Source organism: Parasteatoda tepidariorum, chromosome 1, assembly GCF_043381705.1.
Source record: "Parasteatoda tepidariorum isolate YZ-2023 chromosome 1, CAS_Ptep_4.0, whole genome shotgun sequence".
NCBI lineage: Eukaryota > Metazoa > Arthropoda > Arachnida > Araneae > Theridiidae > Parasteatoda > Parasteatoda tepidariorum.
The window spans coordinates 51,393,495-51,414,816 of record NC_092204.1 but is presented as its reverse complement, the minus strand read 5'-3'; the positions used below and the strand labels follow the sequence as shown (position 1 = coordinate 51,414,816).

Below are 21,322 nucleotides of genomic sequence, written 5' to 3'. Positions count from 1 at the left end.
CAGAATGGAAAAAACTGAACGAAATGGACGAAATTTAAATTGCCCAATACAGTTATTTTACTGTAGTTCAAATTTAAAATAAATTAAATTTAATAAATAAATATTTTTTTCTTTTTTTTTTAAAATTACTGTTTATATTTATTTTAATTTTAACTAGAATTTTAAATCTATGTAACCTATTATAATAATTCATTTTGAATTTTGATTTATTTTTATTTTCGTTAATAAATATGTACACTTATATCTAGATAAATTATGTGCTACTAAATCTTCTGTTTATTGTTAGAATTGTCTAAAAAAGTAAATATAATAAGTAAAATATTAATTCAAAAATTATTACCTGTTTAAAAATTTTCAGTTAAGAGAACCAGTTTTTCTCCTTAAATTTATAACGTTAGTAAAGCCTAAGCTAAATGCTCTTAAGCTATCGAAATGTATCAGGAAAAAAAATCTTAGCTGTTAACATTTATGCTTAAAAACCTATAAGTTTTTCTTTTAACCTTTGTTCTTCTTAATTTTTAACTCAACATCCCTGTAAAAATTGTATATCTTTTTTTTTATTAAACATTTAAATTTTACACTTTTAAAAATCTATGAATTTATAGAGTAAATATCTGATGAATTTATGTCAAAGATTATTTTTTAGTTCTCCTGCAATAAAGTGTACAGCATTAGCATAGTCAGATCCTATAAGCTAAATTGAGGTATAATCTACCTATACCTACTTAATTCTTCGCAGGGCAGAAAAATTTACTAAAAAAAACCCATTAGAACTGCGGTCATCTAATAGATATGTGGAACAGTTTTTATCCCGTCAATTTTGTAAGTGTTAAAATATGTGTTTTGGTTTTGAGAAGAAGATAGGCGTTTGCCAAATGAAACTGAAATTGATACCTAAATTTAATTCATTTGAAATGCTTGTATAAATATGGAAATATTAAAATAATGCAATACTTAATTAATATTTCTATTTCAGGAAGAAGATGGATGAGAATCAGTGGTGGGAGTTGTTTGATAGAGAAAATTCTAGATTTTATTATTATAATGCAACTAGTCAAAGGACTGAATGGCATAAGCCACAGAATTGTGATATTATACCACTGGCCAAGCTTTGGGTATTTGTCTTTTTTTTTTTTTTAAATTTTGCATGATGAATAAACCTTGATATTAACATTTATTTATTGCTACCTTTATTACTAAATATATACTCTAACGGAAAAATTATATTTCTTCTTATCAATTTTAGGTGTGAAATGTGTTTAAAATTAATTTATAGCATAAATTAAACAAGCAATCTTGCAATCAAACTGTTTACTTCAAATTTATTGATATACTAATTGTCCTATCTTTTTCTGTACAGACTTTGAAGCAAAATACTGAAGTAAGGGACAATGATGACCGAATGCATGCCAAGAAAGAATCAGTATCAACTCAAACCACAAATCGAGGCATAGTATGTGACTTATTCATAACTGTGTATTCAAATTTTGTAAAAATTAGGAGCAAGCCGCTGTTTTGATACCATAGATAGATAATATCATTAATACTGGTGCAGAAAATGAAAGATATTAGTTTCTTAAATAGAAATTTATAATTTTATTTTCTGTTTAACACTGATGATGATATTTATCTACATCATTAAAACATCTGTTTGTTTCTAAAATTTTAATTTTAGTGTAAACTTTAATACTGTTATATTATAGTAGTTTATAAGTTAATATTCAATCATGTTTTTTGTATCTTAGGGGGCTGATGGATATATTCGTTTTTCTAAACCTCCTATGTGCACTGTTTCCACTCAGACTAGTCCTGCTGCATCCCCTCGAGATTGTAGGGTATGTATTTCTTGTATCTTAAGCACAGGCTCGGTATCAGAAACCTTCCAACAAAGCAGAAGGTGCTGCAGATTATTTTTCATCAAATTTTTATTTTTGTTTTAAGTAAACAAATAAATAGTAAAAAATAAATTATGTAATAAAAATACGTAAAAAAATAAAATTATGTATTAAACATATATAAATATTTAGCAAAAATTTTTGTGATTCCTTTTTAAAACATCTTTGAACTAGTTTATAATAAAAAAAATTAGCAGTCACATCCAGAGGATACCGCAAAGAACAAAAAGTAAAGTTTTTTTTTTTCATTGAATAAAATACTTAAATTTAACTAACATAAAGTGAAGATAGTGCTACAGATTCACTCCGCAAATTCTGCTACCAAGATACAGGAATACCAATTTTCTGCAATTTTTATAGATTTTAGTTCTGATTATCTAAAACCTTTTTTGATGATCAGAAAATAAGAATAAATAAAACCCTACAAAATAATTCATATTTTTAAAAGGTTAAATTTCTTATGTGAAAGTTAAAAGTAAGTTCGACGACCTCAGGCAGCCTAGGAATGAAATAAGTTCTTTCTTCGACTTATATATTATGGATCTCAATTTTGTTATTGTCGGCACAATTTGATTAAAATAGATAACTAAAAATATAATTTGACAACTTCGAAACAACTTTACTTATAAATACATCATCGCAGGTTACTTATGGTGATGGGATATATTGGTTACCAGTATTTTAAATTAATGTTTTTATTCTTGACTTTTACGAGGATAAAAATTGTAAATAAATAAAATGAATAAATTTAACAAGAAAAAAAAACTATCTTAATGTAATATTAACTAGAAATCTACTTGCTGTTAAATTTTGAATCAAATAAGTTTAGGATTGGAAATAGTTAAAATATAAATTGTATAAAAGTTAGGATAGTGTAAGAGTTAGAAAACACCGAATTTAATGTTAACAAAAGTTAAATGTAAACTCATTCTATGCAAAAACATTGTTCCTTTCTCAATGATATAAACTTCGATTTACAGTTTTGCCAACAACAATCGCAAAAGATTATCAAATTATGTAAAATTACAACAGTAGGATTTTTTTTTTTTTTTTAAATTTTTGAATTTTTAATATTTATATTTGTCATTTTCTGAAACTATCCTGCTATAAAGCAGTAAAAATACAAAAATGGTGTATATTGTATTTAACTTTTTGTTCTTCCTTATTTAACTATTTTATTACTTAGATATTATGTATTCACTATTTTTCTTAAATAAGAAATAAAACCACTTGATAATTAATAATAAAATTTTTATTACCAACAGTTGAAAAACGTAAAAAGAAAAATTATGCATAAGCTGCATAATTTTATGAGTTTATAGTATTTTAAATTTCTTTAGATTACATTTTTATATGCTTATGAAGGTTTTGATTATTTCTTAATAGCATCATAGGCATCATCACCGACATGCATCTAGTCCATCTGGAGCACTCTATTCATCTCGAAGCCCTTCGTACAGTGAGGATGCTGTAGTTAGTGATATTCGAAGAGATGGCCAATACCCACTCTCCAATTCATACTCTGGCCGTTCCAATGATTATGGTCGCTTACAACCATCACCAGGAACCCACACTGGTCATAAGTAAGTCAAAAAATTTAAAAATAGTTATATTACCATTTTAAGAACTAAGTTGAAGAAAAGGTTGAAACAATTATTTATTCAAATCATTTTAATGTAACTTCAGAATAATGTACTGTGTATTTATTATACATATAAATATTAAGTTCTGAAATGGTAAGATGTTTTGAGAAATGATTTTTTGTTAAGGAAAATTATACAAAAACGTCTGATTAAAAACTATTGAATTATTCAAGAATTATATAAAGGGGATTTGTATCATGAGAATAATTTTAAAAAAATTAGTCTTCTCTTGTGTGATTTTCTTTTTAAAAGAATTTTGTCCAACTTTGATTTTACTGATTTACTATTTCTCATGGAATTTGATGCTAAAGGTTCATTGTAATGTGTCATAGTATTTATTGTACTTATCATTTTATTCACAAACTCTCAAAGCTTAAAATACCCAGAAATAATATTTTTAATTAAATTACAATCAAATCATAACTTTTTGAACGAAGAGTAAACTGCAATTTAAATTGCTTTTTCAAAATATAAAAATAAATTTTTTTTTGTGTGTATTTACGAAGATGCCAACCAAAAATGTCTGACTTTGTCAGTCTGTAGAAAATAGTCATTTTGTACATATTATCTAATCGAAATTTGGTAGAATATTTTTACCGTCTCAATTTTTTTTTACAGGACACAGAATTCGTTGTTTATTTGATAGTTTGCTTATAACCTGATTTAAAGGGTCAACAAGAATACTATATTACTTTATCGAAAGTCTACATCTATTACCAAATTTTCAGTTGGAAAAAAATTTCTGAACTTGTTAAAATGAACATTTTAGTTTAACATTTTGACTTAGTCCAATATTAATGTTCATGACTTTTTAGTTTTTTTTTAGATATTATATAACTGAGAAAAGTAACACAAAATTTGTATACTTATTATTTTAGAGCCTTTTTAACAGTATATGTTTATAAGTTTTAACTTTCCACTTTCATAGTGGCAGTTATTATTAAAAAGTACCTTTTTTTTTAAAAATTTATGAGCAAAATACAATTTTTTAATAATATTTCTTCACCGTTGTATGGAGATGCACTTGCTTGAAAATTGACGTGAATTTGCATTTTTGCGATTCTTTTAGGATATTGCTTATCTGTGTAAGGTACTGATAAATTATTAAAACTTCCATACTATCTATATTACAATACATAAAATTAGAATACTGCAGTTACATTCAAATTAGGATTGCAATGTTGCTATTTTATAATCAACATTGAATTTTATTTATTTATTTGTATTTTGCCATGATAACTAATGTACAATAAACAACTAAAACAACAATATATTTAAGAAAATCTGTGAATATATATATTTTTTTCAGGAAGTATGATTCTTGTTGTTCTTCTGATAGTGTCGGATCTAGCTTTTCACAGAAAATACATGATAGTCCAGAACAAAATGGCATGGTCTATGACCCTCGGAACTCTTCAAAGCCTTTGGACACTAGTCGTAGACATCGATCTTTAGACCATGAACGTGGAACGACCAGTACTTCTTGGAAGCATCACAGCATCGATGATCAAGGAAATGTAAACCGGGGAACCACGCCTAGAGTTAGTGAACCAGTATCTCAAAAACCCCAACCTCACAGAAAACACAAAAGTGAAGATCTGTCACCGAAAACTAATTTCTTCTCAGCATACCCGCAATCTGATAGCTTACGTGACAGCTGCCTATCTAGTACACCTTCAAATATAAGACATCAGTGGTCTCGTAGCACTTCTGATTCCAGTACATCTAGTCCTCAGAGTCCCCCTGTAGTGCCAAACAGAGAAGTTCAAGTGATACGGGGAGAGGATGGCAGTCTTTTTGCTTTCAGTGATGTGCCACATGATTCAAGTGACAGTTCCCCTCAATCTTTGGACTCTGCAAGGGGACTCGATAGTAGCTTCATTTCTCAAAGTAGTCTTATGTCTTTAGATAGCCAACAAAAGAGCGTGTCTGAATCTGCGACTTCACCAAATCTCCGACAGCTGCATGTCGCTCCTAAAGTTCCTTCGTATGAAAAGGAACAAAGAACTAAACTTCACCACAGTCAGGAAACTAGAGAAATGCCAACTTCATATTATCAAAGTTCAGCAATTGCTCATGAACCCAAAAACAATGTTGTAAATAATTCCTTCAGGCAAAATGAGCAACCCACTCCCTTGTATAGCAATTATCCCTCCCTCTGGGACTCTCAAGGTGATAGCCAGACATACCTTTTGCCTTTGCAGCATTATTTGCTTGAGCAAGCTAAACTGTCAGGTAATTAAAATTTGTATCTTGTTTGTCTTTTGTACCTATCTAGTATCAGATACGCCTAATATTATTTAGTATTTTATTAGTTTGTACGTTAGTACCAAGTTGAGTTTATAATTGGGCAGAAATCATTGATAGATTAAAATTACTTTTTCAATCCATCTATATTATATACTCATGAAGTAATTTTATTCAATAATTTCAAGAACTTAAATGTGCTTTGTGTTGTTGTTTTAAAAATTCTACTAAGTAATTTTTGAAAATCTATATAAAAGCTGAATAATAAAAATTTAGCTGTAACAAAATGAAATGAGCATAAATAATGTTCCACTATAATGTTTTATATTGGAACACCTTTTTCTATGTCGAAACACAGAAAAGAGCAATCTTTCATTTTGACACCAAGGAAAATTTATAAGATTGCTTTGAGTTTTAATTCTAACTAGACTATCAATTAGGATACATAATTATGTGACTTAATTTCACTAAGTGATAAAAATTCATGATAGTACTAAAATGATTGCAAATCTCTTTTTGTCCCATTGAAATTTGTTCTCTTTTTGTCCCATTGTATCAGCTTTATTCATACATGCATTCATGTACACAAAGAACCCTTTTTTTTTACTTAAATGAAAGTGTCATATGTGCAATTGGTTTAAATCCAAAAATATTCTGTTATTAATTATGGTATTTTTTTAACTCAATGTATTTAAAACTTGCTTTCTTATATTGAAAAAAAAACTATGCTATTCAGTTTCTCATGATAATAGAATGAATGAAAATTTATTTGAAAATTTATTAATCAGTCAATTATAGAATGAATTGGATATTTTTGAGATTAATATTTATTTGAAAACATATGTTAAAACTAAATTTGTGAGAAACAATGAATCTTATTTTTATTTAATAATTTTAAACTATAAAATACAATAAATGTATCATATTTATTATTAGCTTGTTAGAGCAACAAATAAATCGTCTTGAAAATTTCAAAAATTAATTTTTTTATTTTAACTAGGCTATCAATTTGGGGATATAATTGGTGATGATCTTGACTCACTTTCACAAAGTGATGATGATTCAGATGGGCATCGAGATGAAGATGATGATTTTGCAGATGATGAAGCTATGAGCCATCAAGACTCTTCTTCTCAAGAATATTTAGATGATGTTAGATATCTAGATGATGATGAAGATGAAGTGTATTGTGAACCTCCTCCTAATTTTGGAGAATCTGATCCTAGTCACATGTCTAGTAAGTGTCCTAATAAATGCATTTTAAGAGAGATAAATGTATTATACTCATATTCTCAAAAAAATTTTTGTTTTTATAGGTACTCGCCATTCTTCCTTAAGAAGAAAAAATACTAATTTAATGCCTAGTCATTCCCCTTCTATGGAAAAGTCTCAGGTATTCATTCATGTTTATTGATTTTTTTTTTAATTATTGGAATTATTTATTGCTTAGTAATGATTGTATACTTCTATATTGCTTATGAATTCCAGATCATTTTAATTTCCAGATTTATATAATTTTGACTTTCCTTTAATCTAAGCCTCATTTCATTATTCAAACAATTTCATGTTTACCGGGATATTTCTTTACATATTTTTAAGGTGTGAAAAAAAATATGAATAATATAATATTAAGTGTGAAAAATAACTATAAATATTTTCTTTTAACATTTTCTGAATGATTGAGTATTTTATTTGAAAAACAGTCTAATATTTACTGAAAAAATCTGTTAGATTATAAGAGTTATATTTGTACTACAATATGAAATTTTAAAAAAATTTGCATTTTTTTTCCATTTATATTAGAAATTTATTAATAATTGATTTTGTAAATTAAAGAAATTTCAGTGATGAGTAACTGTTTCTGTTAGATCTAAATAAGTGTAAATTTGAAAAATTAATGTTTGGAAGTGAGCCATGTTTGGGAGATTTTACCTTTAATGCAGAAAATGATACCACTATTTCATGCTATATTTTATAACTATAAATCATTAAAGTGCTGAATATAATATTTTCCCCTTGTTTTGATATTTATCACTTGAATAAATACAAAATAATGAAAAATAGCTATGAACTGTAGAATTATTGTATTAAGCGTATTATGGATCAAATCTAAACTACCCAAACAGTCCACCTTTACAAAAAAAAATGTTAAATATAACCAAACTATTAGTAGTTTGTTATCAATTACTTAACAAAATGTATAAATACTATACTTTATAATTACAAGTTTGAATGCTTGATATTTAAGAAATCAGGGATAGACAGATATTTATAAATGATGAATTTTATTTCAATTTATTTGTATAGCAGCTCTATTTATGGTACAAAAAAACTTTTAAATAAACATGGTAATCTTTTCTATCCTTTTTTGTTGTTTAAAATTTTGTGCAATTATTAGTAGAATTTATAAAATGAAAATTCATGCATAAGACATTAGAAATTCTTTTGCTTACTAATGATTAAATGCTATGAACTCTTATATATGTTATCAAATTCTTTCAGATTACGTAACAATGTTTATTATTTGTCTTCTTAATTTCATTTGTTTGATTCTTAAAATAATGTTCGTGTTATATTTTTTGTGTCATTATTATCATTTTGATTGTTTTAGTCTTTCCAGCCTGACATGCACCATGGCCAAATTCCTCGTCCTCTGTCCATGCTTGTTACAACCGATGGGTCAATGGGCATCGATCCTGTGACAGGAATGCAAAGACAGGTAAACAGATGTTTGAGTACTTATTTTCTTCCTTTTTCAAATATTTTACATTTTATAATAGATTTTTTTTTTTGAATGACTTTCATTGGCACTCATGCTAATTTTTCAAATACATTTATTAATACATATTTTTTTAAATTGTTAGAATGTAGAAAAAATAACATGAAGGAAAAATTCAAGTTGTTGAAAATTATCATATTTTTCTCATTTTAATCAAAGTAATAAATTTGTTTGTAGTTTAAAAAATGATATGTCATATTTGAATTTCAAAAGTCAAGAAACATTAATATTAAATTATTTATTATGAGTTAATTGTTTGCAAAATATAATGTGTATCAAAGTACAGTTTTATTATTTTCTTCCTATTCAGTTATATTTAATGTTTCATGCTCAAAATATTAAATTATTTTATGAATCTTTTTTTCTTAATTTTAATTTATAAATTAATAGTATAATCTATTTTATCTCATTCCTTAAAAGTTTTATAAGATGATTTTCTTTTACATCTGTGATTTTATTGAGATCTTCTCATACTCTATTTATTTCATGCCACAACACTTTTATTTTAAAATTTAATATATTGTTTATAGTGAGTAAAGATGATTTTTAACATTTTTGTTTTAATTTTATAACTATTGCAGATTATTTAATTTTGAGTATCGTTTGCATACATAATGAAATTATTCTACTGACTTTATGACTTCAGAAAAAATATTTTACTGTTATATCTCAAAATCTATTGTTTAATCTAATTCTCTATCTAATCTAATTTAAACCTTTTCAATTTCTTACCTTTTCACGTTAGATTTCATAAGAAAAAAAAAATAAAAAGCATTTTTATGTTTCTAAAAATAATAGTGTTTATTTTGGGTGTGTATCAACTTTGTTAAACCTTTGCTTAACGTTATGTACTTTGAATTTTTTCTCTTTGAAGGAAGTGGAAGGTTAAGAAACATTTTTATCAATTTTATGATAAAATTCTCATCAACGAAAACATTTTAACATGTATACTGGAAACTTGATTTAAATAGTTGACTTGCATTTAATTTTTGTAAAAATTTATATTTGTAAATTAATCATGCTTTTTCCCTTTTTAACTCAGATTTCCTCTTCGGGTGGTAATAATGCTGGAAAAGATAAAAAGCAACCTTCTGAAAGTGATATTGAAAAATATGCTCAAGATAATCTCAATAGGCACAAAAAAGGAATATTTAGGAAAAAGTTTACAATTCAAGATATGCTGTCATGGTCCAAAGTAAGTTATGTTATGTCCATTAATATTTAAATTTTTGGATGTAGAATTATTTTTTGTTCAAACTGTTTTAAACTTAAATATTTTTTCTCAACTTTTCAAAGCAATGACTCAGTAGTTAAATGCACTTAGCTGTCATTGTAAAGAACTGGGGTTCAATCCTCAGAGGCAGCTTGAAGTTCACCCAACTTTAGATCAATGAGTGCCAGCTTATTATGGAAGTAATTGTGACATTGTGTGCAATGCTGACTTCATTGTCATAATCATGTTGTTTTTCACAAGATTGTTGAATCTTAACCTCTATAACTCGTAACACTTTTTTGTCAAAATACTTTTTTACAGCGATAATATTTTGCATCAGCCAACTATATAAACTTCTTTTAACAGCTTAAGTTCAACGTGATGTATATATCTAATTATAAAAATAAGGTTCAAAGAAATTGTTAACGCCATACTCTGAAAGGTAGATTTTTTTTAGAGTGAAGGTACTGTTTTTATTTTTTTGATACGAAACAAGTGTTTTAGCCCTAGATTTTATTTCAAGTTAGATATTCTTTATATTTATCTTAAAAGGTAAAATTTATAAAAATTAAATTTTGGAACTGTATTTAAAATATTAGAATGTTGACAGTTATCAATAAGTGGTTATTTGTAATTACAAGGTCTTTCATCAAATTTCCATGGAAAATAATCTTGTTTATTACTTTTTTTAGTTTAAATATAGAACACTTTTATAAATTTGTGGTAAAATGGAGTTTTATAAATTTAACTCACCAGTCATATTATTATTTTGTTTCTCAATTTCATTATTATAGTTGTTTTATATTATTATTCAATCAGTTCTATTTTCTTTTTTTTAATCATACATAGTAATAAGTATTTAATAATCATCGTTATTTTCACAATGAAGTCTTTCTGATCATTAAGCGTAAAATATTTTATGAGCTTTTGTATTAAACTAATCATTTCTGATTATTGACTCATATATTGTTTTTTTTTAAGGGATAAAATTAAGTTTAATGTTTATGAGTATTATAGAAATTTTAATCAAAAAATTATCATTAATGTGTGCTGTTACAATTACTTTTTAGGACCCCATACGCAAGCCCATGATCATGACTACTGATAAATCACTTAAGAGAGATGCTTGTGAACTGTTTAAATCTATTCAATGTTATATGGGTGATCGCAAACCTAAAAGTGGACAATCAGTTGAAGCTGTTTTACTAGAAATCGCAACTAAGGGATGGAGCAGTCAGTCAGTGCGAGATGAGATATTTATTCAAATATGCCGGCAAATAACTGACAACCCAAGACGGTAAGAATAATTTGTAATATGTTGCATTTATTTTCCTACTTACATTAATGCTGAATGGGTTAAAATTCTTCCTTAGATCTGTAATTTTCACTTTTATATCATTTTCTTCATTTTTTTGAAAAACATTTTCTTATATTTTTCCTTGAGGATATTGATAATAAAACATATTGCTACACAGTTTCTTTTAATGCACTTCTTAAAATATATAAAAAGGAATAAAAGAAACTTTAAATCCCTAGATTGATAAAGATTAAGGTTAGATTTCTCTACTGAATCATTCCTAATTTATTAGTTACGGATATTAGCCATTTAGGTAACTAAATTTAAAAAAAGGATAGTTATTTTTAGTTTATATAAAATTTATTTTTGTAGTTAATACAATTTTTTTAAGTTAGAGGTGTACTATATTAAAAAAAGATGTTGACAATTTCAATATAATTATTTTGTAGAGGAGTAATTTTTACCCTGGTTTAACAGTGTCGACACATTTGAACTATTACCTCTTGTTACAAACTTCCACACCAAAGAGGGGATTTTCAGCAGTGACAGGTATAATGGGCATTTTGCTGTGTATTCGTGCAAGTTGTTTAGTTGACTAAAATTATTCAAATTCCTTAGCTATCCTCCAGCAGTGTAAGATATGTCCTAACTGACTATGCTACCAGAAGGCATAGCTACTTACCCATCCAATGTTGAAATTTTATATATACTATAAGGAAGAGCATCAGCTTAACCCATTGATTCGTCAAAAAATTTCTGTTATATGTACCAACTTATTTTAAGTAGTATGACAAAAATCTGTATATTCCATTGAGATGCATGCTAGATGAAATTGGGTAAAATAAGACTAGTTGCCACAAGAAACTGTGTACTTTTTGCCTTGAATATGTAAGCTGTTTCAACAAAAAAGTTTTAAAACAAATCTATTTTGATCACATTAATAGTTAGATGAAAGTCCATTACTTATACGGTCAGAAAATATTCAATAAATCCTCTTTTGGTAGAAATTTTTTATTTCATGCTGTTTTAAATTTTAATTAGATATCTTGGATTGCAAACTATTAAATATTTAAATATTTTATTGATTTACCACTTTATAGCAATAATCATCTATTTACACTTCGTGTAATCATATAATTTTCATCTGAATAGAACATGTTTATTGAAATTTATTCACATTTTATTCCAGAGAGGGTTTAATGCTAGGATGGGAACTTATGGCTATATGTTTAGGTTTCTTTCCCCCATCGGTCAAGTTTCAGCCTTATTTAGAAGGATTCATTAACAGGCACAAAGATACTTCATTTGATGCTCCTGATGTAAGTTATAATTTTTTTTTTTTTAAATTTTTATTTTACTTATTGAGCTATAAATTATTTCTAATCTTATTTATTTAATTTTGTTTAGTTTAAGCTAAGTCATTATGCCGCTATTTGCAGTAAGCGCTTAGAAAGGATTGCGAAGAGTGGTGCAAAACGAGGGCTACGGAAACCGACAAATGAAGAAATAGAACAATCAAGGGTATGTTGTGAAATGAAATTGTTTGTTCTTTAAAGTTTGAGTACTAAATCTAATTAAAGTGCTTATAAATAATGGTTAATGATTTGAAGTAGCTTTTTTTTAACAATATTAGTAGATTTATTTATATGCATATTAGTCTCAAAAAATCTACTATATATGAATCATTTTCAATCTGTTAATTCTGATATTCATTAAAAGTAGTACCTATTTGGAATTTAATCTGGTTTTATAATTTACTTTCAGTACAATCAATACTTTAGCATAATTTTTAAAATGTTGGTTGACTATCAGTAGAATATTGTTATTTTACAATACTATTGGTTTTAATTGTGCTTTTACTATAATTTTACAGTATTTCTTTCTTAATAACATGATAAACATATAATTTCTTTAACCAGTGTTTTTTTATGTTATGAAATTGTTCTTTTTGTAGTTTTTTTCTTTTACAATTTAAAACAAAGACTTTATTTGTGCTACTAATATTACTGTTCTCATTTTTTTTACTGACATAATTCCTAAGTCTCATTTTGAATTATTAAAGTAAATAATTATTAAAATTTAAATTTGCATTAAAATTTAAATAATTCCCATTGATTTTTTATACTATCTTGTACTATATTCCATTGCTACAGAATAAATTATAACTGAAATGTCGATTATTTTATAGAATTGTCACATTTAGAAATTCTTATAATTTCATAATTTTTAAAAATACCTCTACAATTTTAAGTAGTTCAGTGATTTATTTTATCAAATGATAAATATTAAAATAAGCTGATTCCATCGAATGTTATGGCTTTTAACTTCTTATTTTGTATTTACTTTGCAATTAAAAACACTTAACATTGCATTTTTTTTCAGATTCAAATATTTAGGCCATCTATGTTTGGAAATTTATTAGAAGAAGTTATGGCTCTACAAGCAAACAAATATCCTACTCGATCTTTACCCTGGATACAAACCACTTTGTCTGAAGCTGTTTTGAAACTTAATGGAGCTCAAACAGAAGGTATATTCAGGTAAGAGTTATAAATATTTTTTTTCTTTTGCTAATAAAGGATTCTTAATTAAAAATTGTATCAGATTAAAATTAAAAAGGGCATTAAATTTAAGTGTTCGAGCTTATGACTGCTCACTCATTTGATATTTCAATTTTCTGTTCTTTGTTGCGAATGTGAAATAGAAGATTCCTTCGTTTTCTAACAACAAAATAAATGCATAACAAAAGTTAACAATGTGTACATTAATGTTTTATATAATAAGATTGATCTTTTTTACGACTCATAGACCCTTTAAGTTTCACTGGTTAGTAATACTTAGACTTAGTATGATATCATTGTGCATGTTTATAATGGTAATATTTAAGGATATTTTAATAGAATAAAATTAACGAAAACTAATTTTTATGCTATAATTTTAGAGTACCTGGTGATATTGATGAAGTTAATGTAATGAAACTTCAAATCGACCAATGGGAAGTACCTGCTGACTGTAATGATCCCCATGTTCCTGCTTCTCTTCTAAAGTTATGGTATCGTGAACTCTATGAACCTTTGATCCCCAGTGAATTCTATGACGAATGCATTCAGTTTTGCTTAGATCCTGAGGCTGCTGTAGCTATTGTGCAGAAATTACCTGAAATTAATCGCCTAGTTTTATCCTATTTAATTCGTTTCCTCCAAGTAAGTCTTAGTGTATTATCTATTTAAACTCACAGTGGCTAATGGAATAGAGCTTTCACCTCTCAAAGAGGTGTTCCAGGTTCAAATCCAACTGGTCGCTGGTTGATACAAATTCTGCTCTCGGTTCGCACTGATTACAGTGTTGACATAAAATATCTTTGATAAGCAGATCATAGATTAGAATCCCCTTGTTGTTGAGCTAACCAAGGAGGTTTTCCTCTCTGTAACACAAAAGTGGGTTAGTTCCTTTAAAATGTCTTCTACGAAATTCCAGTTAGCCCAAATAGAGTCCAGGAGTTTTCTTGTCTTCTGAGATGGTTTCAAAATTAAAAGGCTACAAAGTTGAACATTGATAGTAATTAACTGAAAATAATTCAGCTGTTCAACTCTGGTTATAAAATAAAATATATGTTTAATCTATGTATCAATTTTGTGAACTTTTCCTTTCCGTACAAATTTAGTGATATTTTATGTAATTCCTATCCAAGATGTTTTTTAAGTTATTTATTTTAATGATAAGTTAATGTATAAACATTTTTATTTAATTTTACGCACTTTAGAAGGCTTCCATTATTTTATAACTTACCTATTCATTTTTTGTTGCTATTTTCTTTGCACTAGTTAAATTAAAAAAGTTATATCTGTTATTTTTTAACTTGACATAATGTTTCATTTCATGTTAGCTAAAGCTAGTAAAACATTATTAAATGGAGAAAAAAAACATAAACTTTCAGCATGCCAATAACGATAGTTTTTAATTAATTATGAAAAACAGACATATATTTGTAAAATAAAGAGAAGAAAACCTTTAGATTGCTAAATATACTTTTCCTACTATACAATGCTGAAGTTTCATTAAGTGTCCGAAGAAAAAAATTAATATTATTTTTTATTTTTTTAATATACCAGACTTATTTTATTTTGATGATAATAATAATAATAAAACAATTTTTCCTTATTCTTTTTGAATATGAAATCTCATAAAGTTACTTATAATGTTAACTGCACCATCAATATTTATTTTAAATATTTGTGATCATAATATTTATTGAAAATAATTAGAATGTGAAAAATTATGAGTTGTTCTGTAATTTGATTGGGTTGATTAGTCAAATGTCAAAATAATTCTTTAATTTTCACCAGAAAAGGATTCCTCTTTAATTATAATCAATTTAAATATAAAAAATTAGCATCACAGGCAGTTTTACAATGGTAATCAAATATATTTTGATTCCTAATTTAGATTTTACTCATGCCCCTATTCTTCTACAAATTGTATGAAATATGTGTAACATCACACTTTAGAAATACCAGTGATATTGCATTGAAAATAAGATAAAAACTTTTTGCATTTTAATGAAACACAACAAATGAGCTAACTAAATATACAGGGTGTCCCAAAACGGCCGTATAAACTCTGCACAGCTAGATTCCTCTTTGGGAGTACATAAAAACTGCCCAAATAAGCGTTCATGTACGATCCATAGTTTGCGAGAAAAATGCGAAAAACAAAGTATGACGTCACTGTCGATGCAAGAAAAAAACACTTTATTGGACATATTCACGGCATGCTCAAGCCTGCCTCGACATGCACGGCGGACACTTTGAACATCTGCTTTAAATTATGCATGGTATACTGCTGTTGATATGTTCAATAAAGTGTTTTTCCGGCAGTGACGTCATACTTTGTTTTTGCGCATTTTTCTCATAAACTATGGATCGTACAGGAACGCTTCTTTGGGCAGTTTTTATGTAGGTACTCCCAAGGAGGAATCAAGCTTTGCAGAGTTTATGCAGTCGTTTTTGGACACCCTGTATAAATGTGATGCTGAGGAAGTGGATAAATGATATTTTAGCTAGTGCTACTTTAACTGCTCTGTGTTGATAAGTATAGTAATCAAAATATGTATCACCATCTAAGTTTTTATTTCTCGTTCTTAGGTGTTTGCGGCTGAACAAAATGCAAGTGTAACTAAAATGGATGCCAACAACCTAGCGATGGTAATGGCTCCTAACTGTCTGCGGTGCATGTCGGACGATCCTAGAATTATATTTGAAAATACGAGGAAAGAAATGGCCTTTATTAAAATGCTCATAGAAAATTTAGATACTACTTACATGGAAGGTGTTATGTAAAGAAATAACTTTTATTGCTCTGTAAGGAGATAGATCAAAATATATTAATATATGGCTATCTTTATGTAAAAGTTAAAAGATTAGAAAGAGATCATTTTGTACTACTTCATTCATTACATTAACAAAATAGAGAATCTCAACATGTTTCTTTTTATCTCTGCATGCTTCTAGCTCATCTCCATTTATAATAAGTGATTGAATATTATTATTTGACTGCATTTAAAAAAGTCACAACATTTCTGTTAGCTTGTAATAATGCTAATTCGTAATTGCTATTTATCATGTCTTAATATCCAAATGCATATGTTACATTTCTATTATCATGTTGTTTAAATGTTTTCATATGTTATAGATATTATATGAAATTTTCACGAAAACTGTTAATCTTTAGGATTTGATTGATTAAAATTTTTCATTAGTTGGCAATAATTAAAATGAAAATTCAAGAAGTTTTTAAATTTTATTGAGTGTTTATTTAAGAACTTCAGTGTTAATGTTTAAATTATAGTTTATCTCGAACAGATCTGATCTGTTTTCAGTATTTATATTATTCCTTCAAAATATTGTTTTTTTTTATATATATAATGTTTCCAATTAGCTACATTCCGCATTTACTTATTTTAGTTCATCTGTTAATTTATTTCTGAGTTATAAATAAATAACTAGAAAATATATATTTCTAGTATAGTTAATTTTTAACTTAGAATGCATAAAATGTATGCTATTTATAGAAGACTGCTTTTCATTCATTCTATTTAATGAGTTGTGATATACAATCATTTGTAATTTTTAATTTTTTTTATTTTTAAAATTACAGTAGAAGATCTATATAGTGCAATTCTTTAAATCACAATACTCCAAATACCGCATTAATTTTGCAATCTGAAGCTTACTAAAATTAACAAATTTGTTGGTTTTCATTTCTAATAATTATTCTTCTATAAATAATAAGATATTTTCCACTGATATATTGCATGTTTATTAGGTAAGTTTAATGATATGTGAAATGATCAATATAACACAAAATTCTCTTCGATGCAAAGCCTTATGTTTCAAGGTTTGCATTATAAAGATCTTCTACTATATAAATTTGTAATACATTTAATAGAATGTCAAAATTCTATAATTATATGATAGAAATTTAATTACATAACAGTAAAACTACTTTTATTTATTCAATTTTTTATGTATTTTTTAAAATTTTAATCAAATGCTGTTTTAAAATTTATTTTTATTAGATGAGGCTTTAAGTTTGCTATGTGTCTATTGGTGATTTAAATTAAATTGATCTTTATCATAGAATCATTAATATTAAGCTGAGTTTCAATTCAGTAGATACTTTGTCCCTATGAATTTATTTATAAACTTATATAAATAATATTTTGTTGATTAATATAAAAACAGGGTGACAAGAAATGACTTTGGCGCACACTTTTGACAATTGACGATCGAAATGGACTAGAGGTGGCGCAGAACAGAATTTTGCCTATGGCAACACAACATACTTTCACCATTAGTGTGTGGACAGTCATAGGAGAAAGAAGTACATTAGTTTTTGTCTTGATTTTCAAATACATTAAAGACTTAGGAAGCTATGTGGAACTCAAAACTGCATTAAATATATCTTTTAAAGGAAGTGTCGAAGAAATTTTAGAAAATAATTTTGACAGTTAAAAGATAAAAAATTTTATGAAAGTTTAAAATATCATAGTACATTCCCATACAACTAAGAAGGAAAAAAGAGTAGGGTCAAAACATGGAACCGAGTTTCTTTAAAGATGGCCTATTCGAGCATTGCAGTTGGGAATAGTTTATGCTTTTACCTCCATTTAACTTTAAGTTACAACTTTTTTATCTATTGATAACAGCTGCTTTATTAAAGGATATATTTAACCCTCAAGAAATTAAAAACATGAAGCATATGTGAGACATTTGATCTCATCTACTTTTTTTCAAAACATGATTTTTTTTATTTATTATTAATTTATAATTTGCCTCTTTGAGCAATTTTGATCATAAATAATTCATTACTACCAGGGAAGAAATGTGTCTATATCTGGGCTTCTAAAAAGGTTAGTCTGTGTCTCTAGTAAAACATCTAAAAATACATTGATGTCTCAACATAGCTTAATAAGTACTCATGGTTCTAATCTGATTAAAAAAGAGTAGGCTCGATTTACAAACAGCCTTTTTTATGCAATAAAGAGATTCATTATTTGTGGATTATAAAAGCACAAAATATTATCTTATTTGTTTACCAAGAGAAATAGAGATGTATAGTTATATCTATAATATATAATTTTTACAAAATTCTCTTTTGGGGAAATTGATAGGAAATTGTATGGTTATACTGCCACAGTTATTTCTGGTCACTCCGCAAAATCTAAAATAATGATAAATGTTTTTCATTTAAATGTATTTAGTTCATATGTGTTTGTTTTTATATTGTTTAAGGGACAAAATATATGTTTTAAAATAGTAGCTTTCAAACTTTATGGATCATGCATTTATAGTTGAATATCTCACTGTAGGTCACATTCTGAAAATGCTTTTCAAATCAATATTATTATTTATAGCTTTTAAATGTATTAATTATAGACACACATTTTATGCCAAAAACATCTGTTTGAAGTAGAGCTATTGAGTTATGTCTTATCCTTTTTGCCATGAGAAAGTGCCCTATTGTAAATAGTTGTAAATGATGTAGAATGAAAAAAAAAATTATACTCCAGTTCTTGTACAATTAGATTATATCCTATATGTTGAATAAACTCTTTTTCAACTCACTGTGCTTTCTTTGTTTATTTTGTATTTTCTATCAGAATTAAAAAAAAAAAAAAAACATAAGCATTACATTTTATATTAAAAACAAAAAAGGACGTTTACTATTGAATATTATTAAGCCATTGAAGTCTCTTAAGCTAGGTGAACTACGTCTTAGAATAGATTTGTCATTCTCAATGTGTTTTTGTTCAATTATAACATACCAGATTTCTCATCACGTGATATGCCTACATGCAATATCCCTACATCATGGAATACCCCCTCATGTGAATGCTGCAATATCCCCATTTTAAAAAAATAGTCTGGATATGTTATTAGAGCATTAAATTTGTATAATATTACAGTTAGGTACATTAAGTGTTGTTAAACTTTTAAATATTTGCTTTTTCAATAATATGAAAGCTTCTGATGAACAATTTGCATTCCTATACTAGAAAAAGTTTTTAAAATGTTGAGTGTAACAAAATGTTACAACTCCACATAAGTCACAACCTAATTTAAAGCAATAAATTCTTCTATATTTTTCCTGAACAAACGCCTGTAAACATTTTGATGACACACGAATTGGTTAAGGAGATTTGCGTAAGTTTCAAAGCATAGCCAGTGTCTGAACCCTGTTACTTCATTACCAAATTGTGGAAAACAGAAGGGTGAAATACATAGTTCAAAAACCTTGTTTTTTATGAGCTATTTAGTGATTCTATAATCATATAGTTATTGCCAAGTACACCAACCGATTGAGACATACAGAAAAATGACTTTTTTTTTTTTTTTTTAATCCTTATTTTCCAGTAAAAATATTTTATTTAAACCCTAACAACCCCAGGTAGCAGCAAAACTTCTAAAGGAACAATTAAAAAACCTCCTCTTTACCTTTCCAATTATTTAAAAAAAAATATTAAATTGGAAAGATCAGCAGTGAGTTTTCAACATTCTTTTTAATCAGTTTTTTAGATTTGGGACAATTCTGATCAGTTTAATTATAATACTGACGTGCTAGACTCCTAAATACTATCTAAAAATATTAGAGCTAATGTTATATAAGATTAAACTGGGTGATTGAAGTGGACTTCATGTGGCGTAGAGCGGAATTCTTTATCTATGGTAACATTTCGCAGGCTTCTCAACGTGTGGACAGTCATAGGAGAAGGAAGTAGGTTAATTTCTGTCTTAATTTTCAAATCGATAAAAAAAGAAATTTAAACTAAATGAAACAACCTAAAGACGTTTACACCTTTGAAAAATACCTCATTTATACCTCGGAAATAGCTTTATTTTTCTGTAAGGGGTCAATGATCACGTTGTGAGGAAATGGCTTCAAAACACACCAAAAAATAAGTATAGGCAGTCAAGAGCTTGCAGTATTACCTAGCATAGAAAACACCATCCATTGAGCTCTTGACCTGCTCTACTTCCTGTTAGAGAGCTCAAATCTGCTGAATTTCATAAGATGTGAAGTGGAAATTTGTTTTAGTTATTTATAGATTAATTGTTAAAAAAGGTGAAAGAGTCGCCTCTTTTACTTGATTTGGCCTCTTTTTACTTGATGTTTTTTCTTGTTGTAAGAGGGGCAGCATATGATATGTTAGTGTTGGCATATTGTCGGAGCAGCGAAATTAAGTTCATTTCGCAAATTATAATTTAGGTTTAAATTTCAAAGTTGGCATACTTTTCTTAAGATAAGAAGTGTTTTATAACGATTATTTATTTATTTTTCAAATAACGATTTTTACGTCCTGAAAAGACAGGTATTCGAATGATGATTCTTTTTTTAAACCCAAATAATAAATCAGGTAACAAATACGCGTATCCAAGAAATTCTACTCAAGAGAGTCACAATAATGATCACGTTGTGAGCCAAATGACTTCAAAATACACCTTGAACAGTAACCCGGAAGTATAGGCAGTAAAGATTTTGCAGTGCACCACCCTTAAGTGTAGAAAGCACTATTCTTTAAAATATTCCTTTTTTTTCCTTCCAAATCGTAAATCTCATTTACCAAGATGAACCGCATGTAAAGAGCTTTTCTCGCTGTCAGCAGATCACGGAAGTCAAGCATCACTACGGCTGCGGTCAGTGTGCGGGTGGGTGACCACTTGGATCAGTCTGCGCAGGGACTGAGGG

At 27.3% G+C, this 21,322-nt stretch overlaps 1 protein-coding gene across 4 annotated transcripts in view; it reads left to right on the top strand.

Moving 5' to 3' along the window:
- The window catches only part of LOC107443818 (rho GTPase-activating protein 39), a 109,836-nt gene extending 90,636 nt beyond the window's left edge, over nt 1–19,200 (top strand). For 2 of the 4 annotated variants that reach the window (XM_071180108.1, XM_016057819.3), the window contains 15 exons: nt 977–1,115; nt 1,361–1,453; nt 1,746–1,835; nt 3,282–3,478; nt 4,848–5,773; nt 6,786–7,022; nt 7,102–7,178; nt 8,406–8,504; nt 9,607–9,759; nt 10,848–11,074; nt 12,264–12,393; nt 12,482–12,595; nt 13,457–13,614; nt 14,016–14,277; nt 16,219–19,200. In XM_071180108.1, the coding sequence (XP_071036209.1) occupies nt 977–1,115; nt 1,361–1,453; nt 1,746–1,835; nt 3,282–3,478; nt 4,848–5,773; nt 6,786–7,022; nt 7,102–7,178; nt 8,406–8,504; nt 9,607–9,759; nt 10,848–11,074; nt 12,264–12,393; nt 12,482–12,595; nt 13,457–13,614; nt 14,016–14,277; nt 16,219–16,413 (3,097 nt within the window). In that variant the 3' untranslated portion in view covers nt 16,414–19,200. Of the gene's footprint in view, nt 1–976; nt 1,116–1,360; nt 1,454–1,745; nt 1,836–3,281; nt 3,479–4,847; nt 5,774–6,785; nt 7,023–7,101; nt 7,179–8,396; nt 8,505–9,606; nt 9,760–10,847; nt 11,075–12,263; nt 12,394–12,481; nt 12,596–13,456; nt 13,615–14,015; nt 14,278–16,218 lie in introns of all 4 variants that reach the window. The other 2 variants (XM_016057818.3, XM_016057817.3) reach the window with 1 other exon arrangement.
- Nucleotides 19,201–21,322: the final 2,122 nt, after the last annotated feature.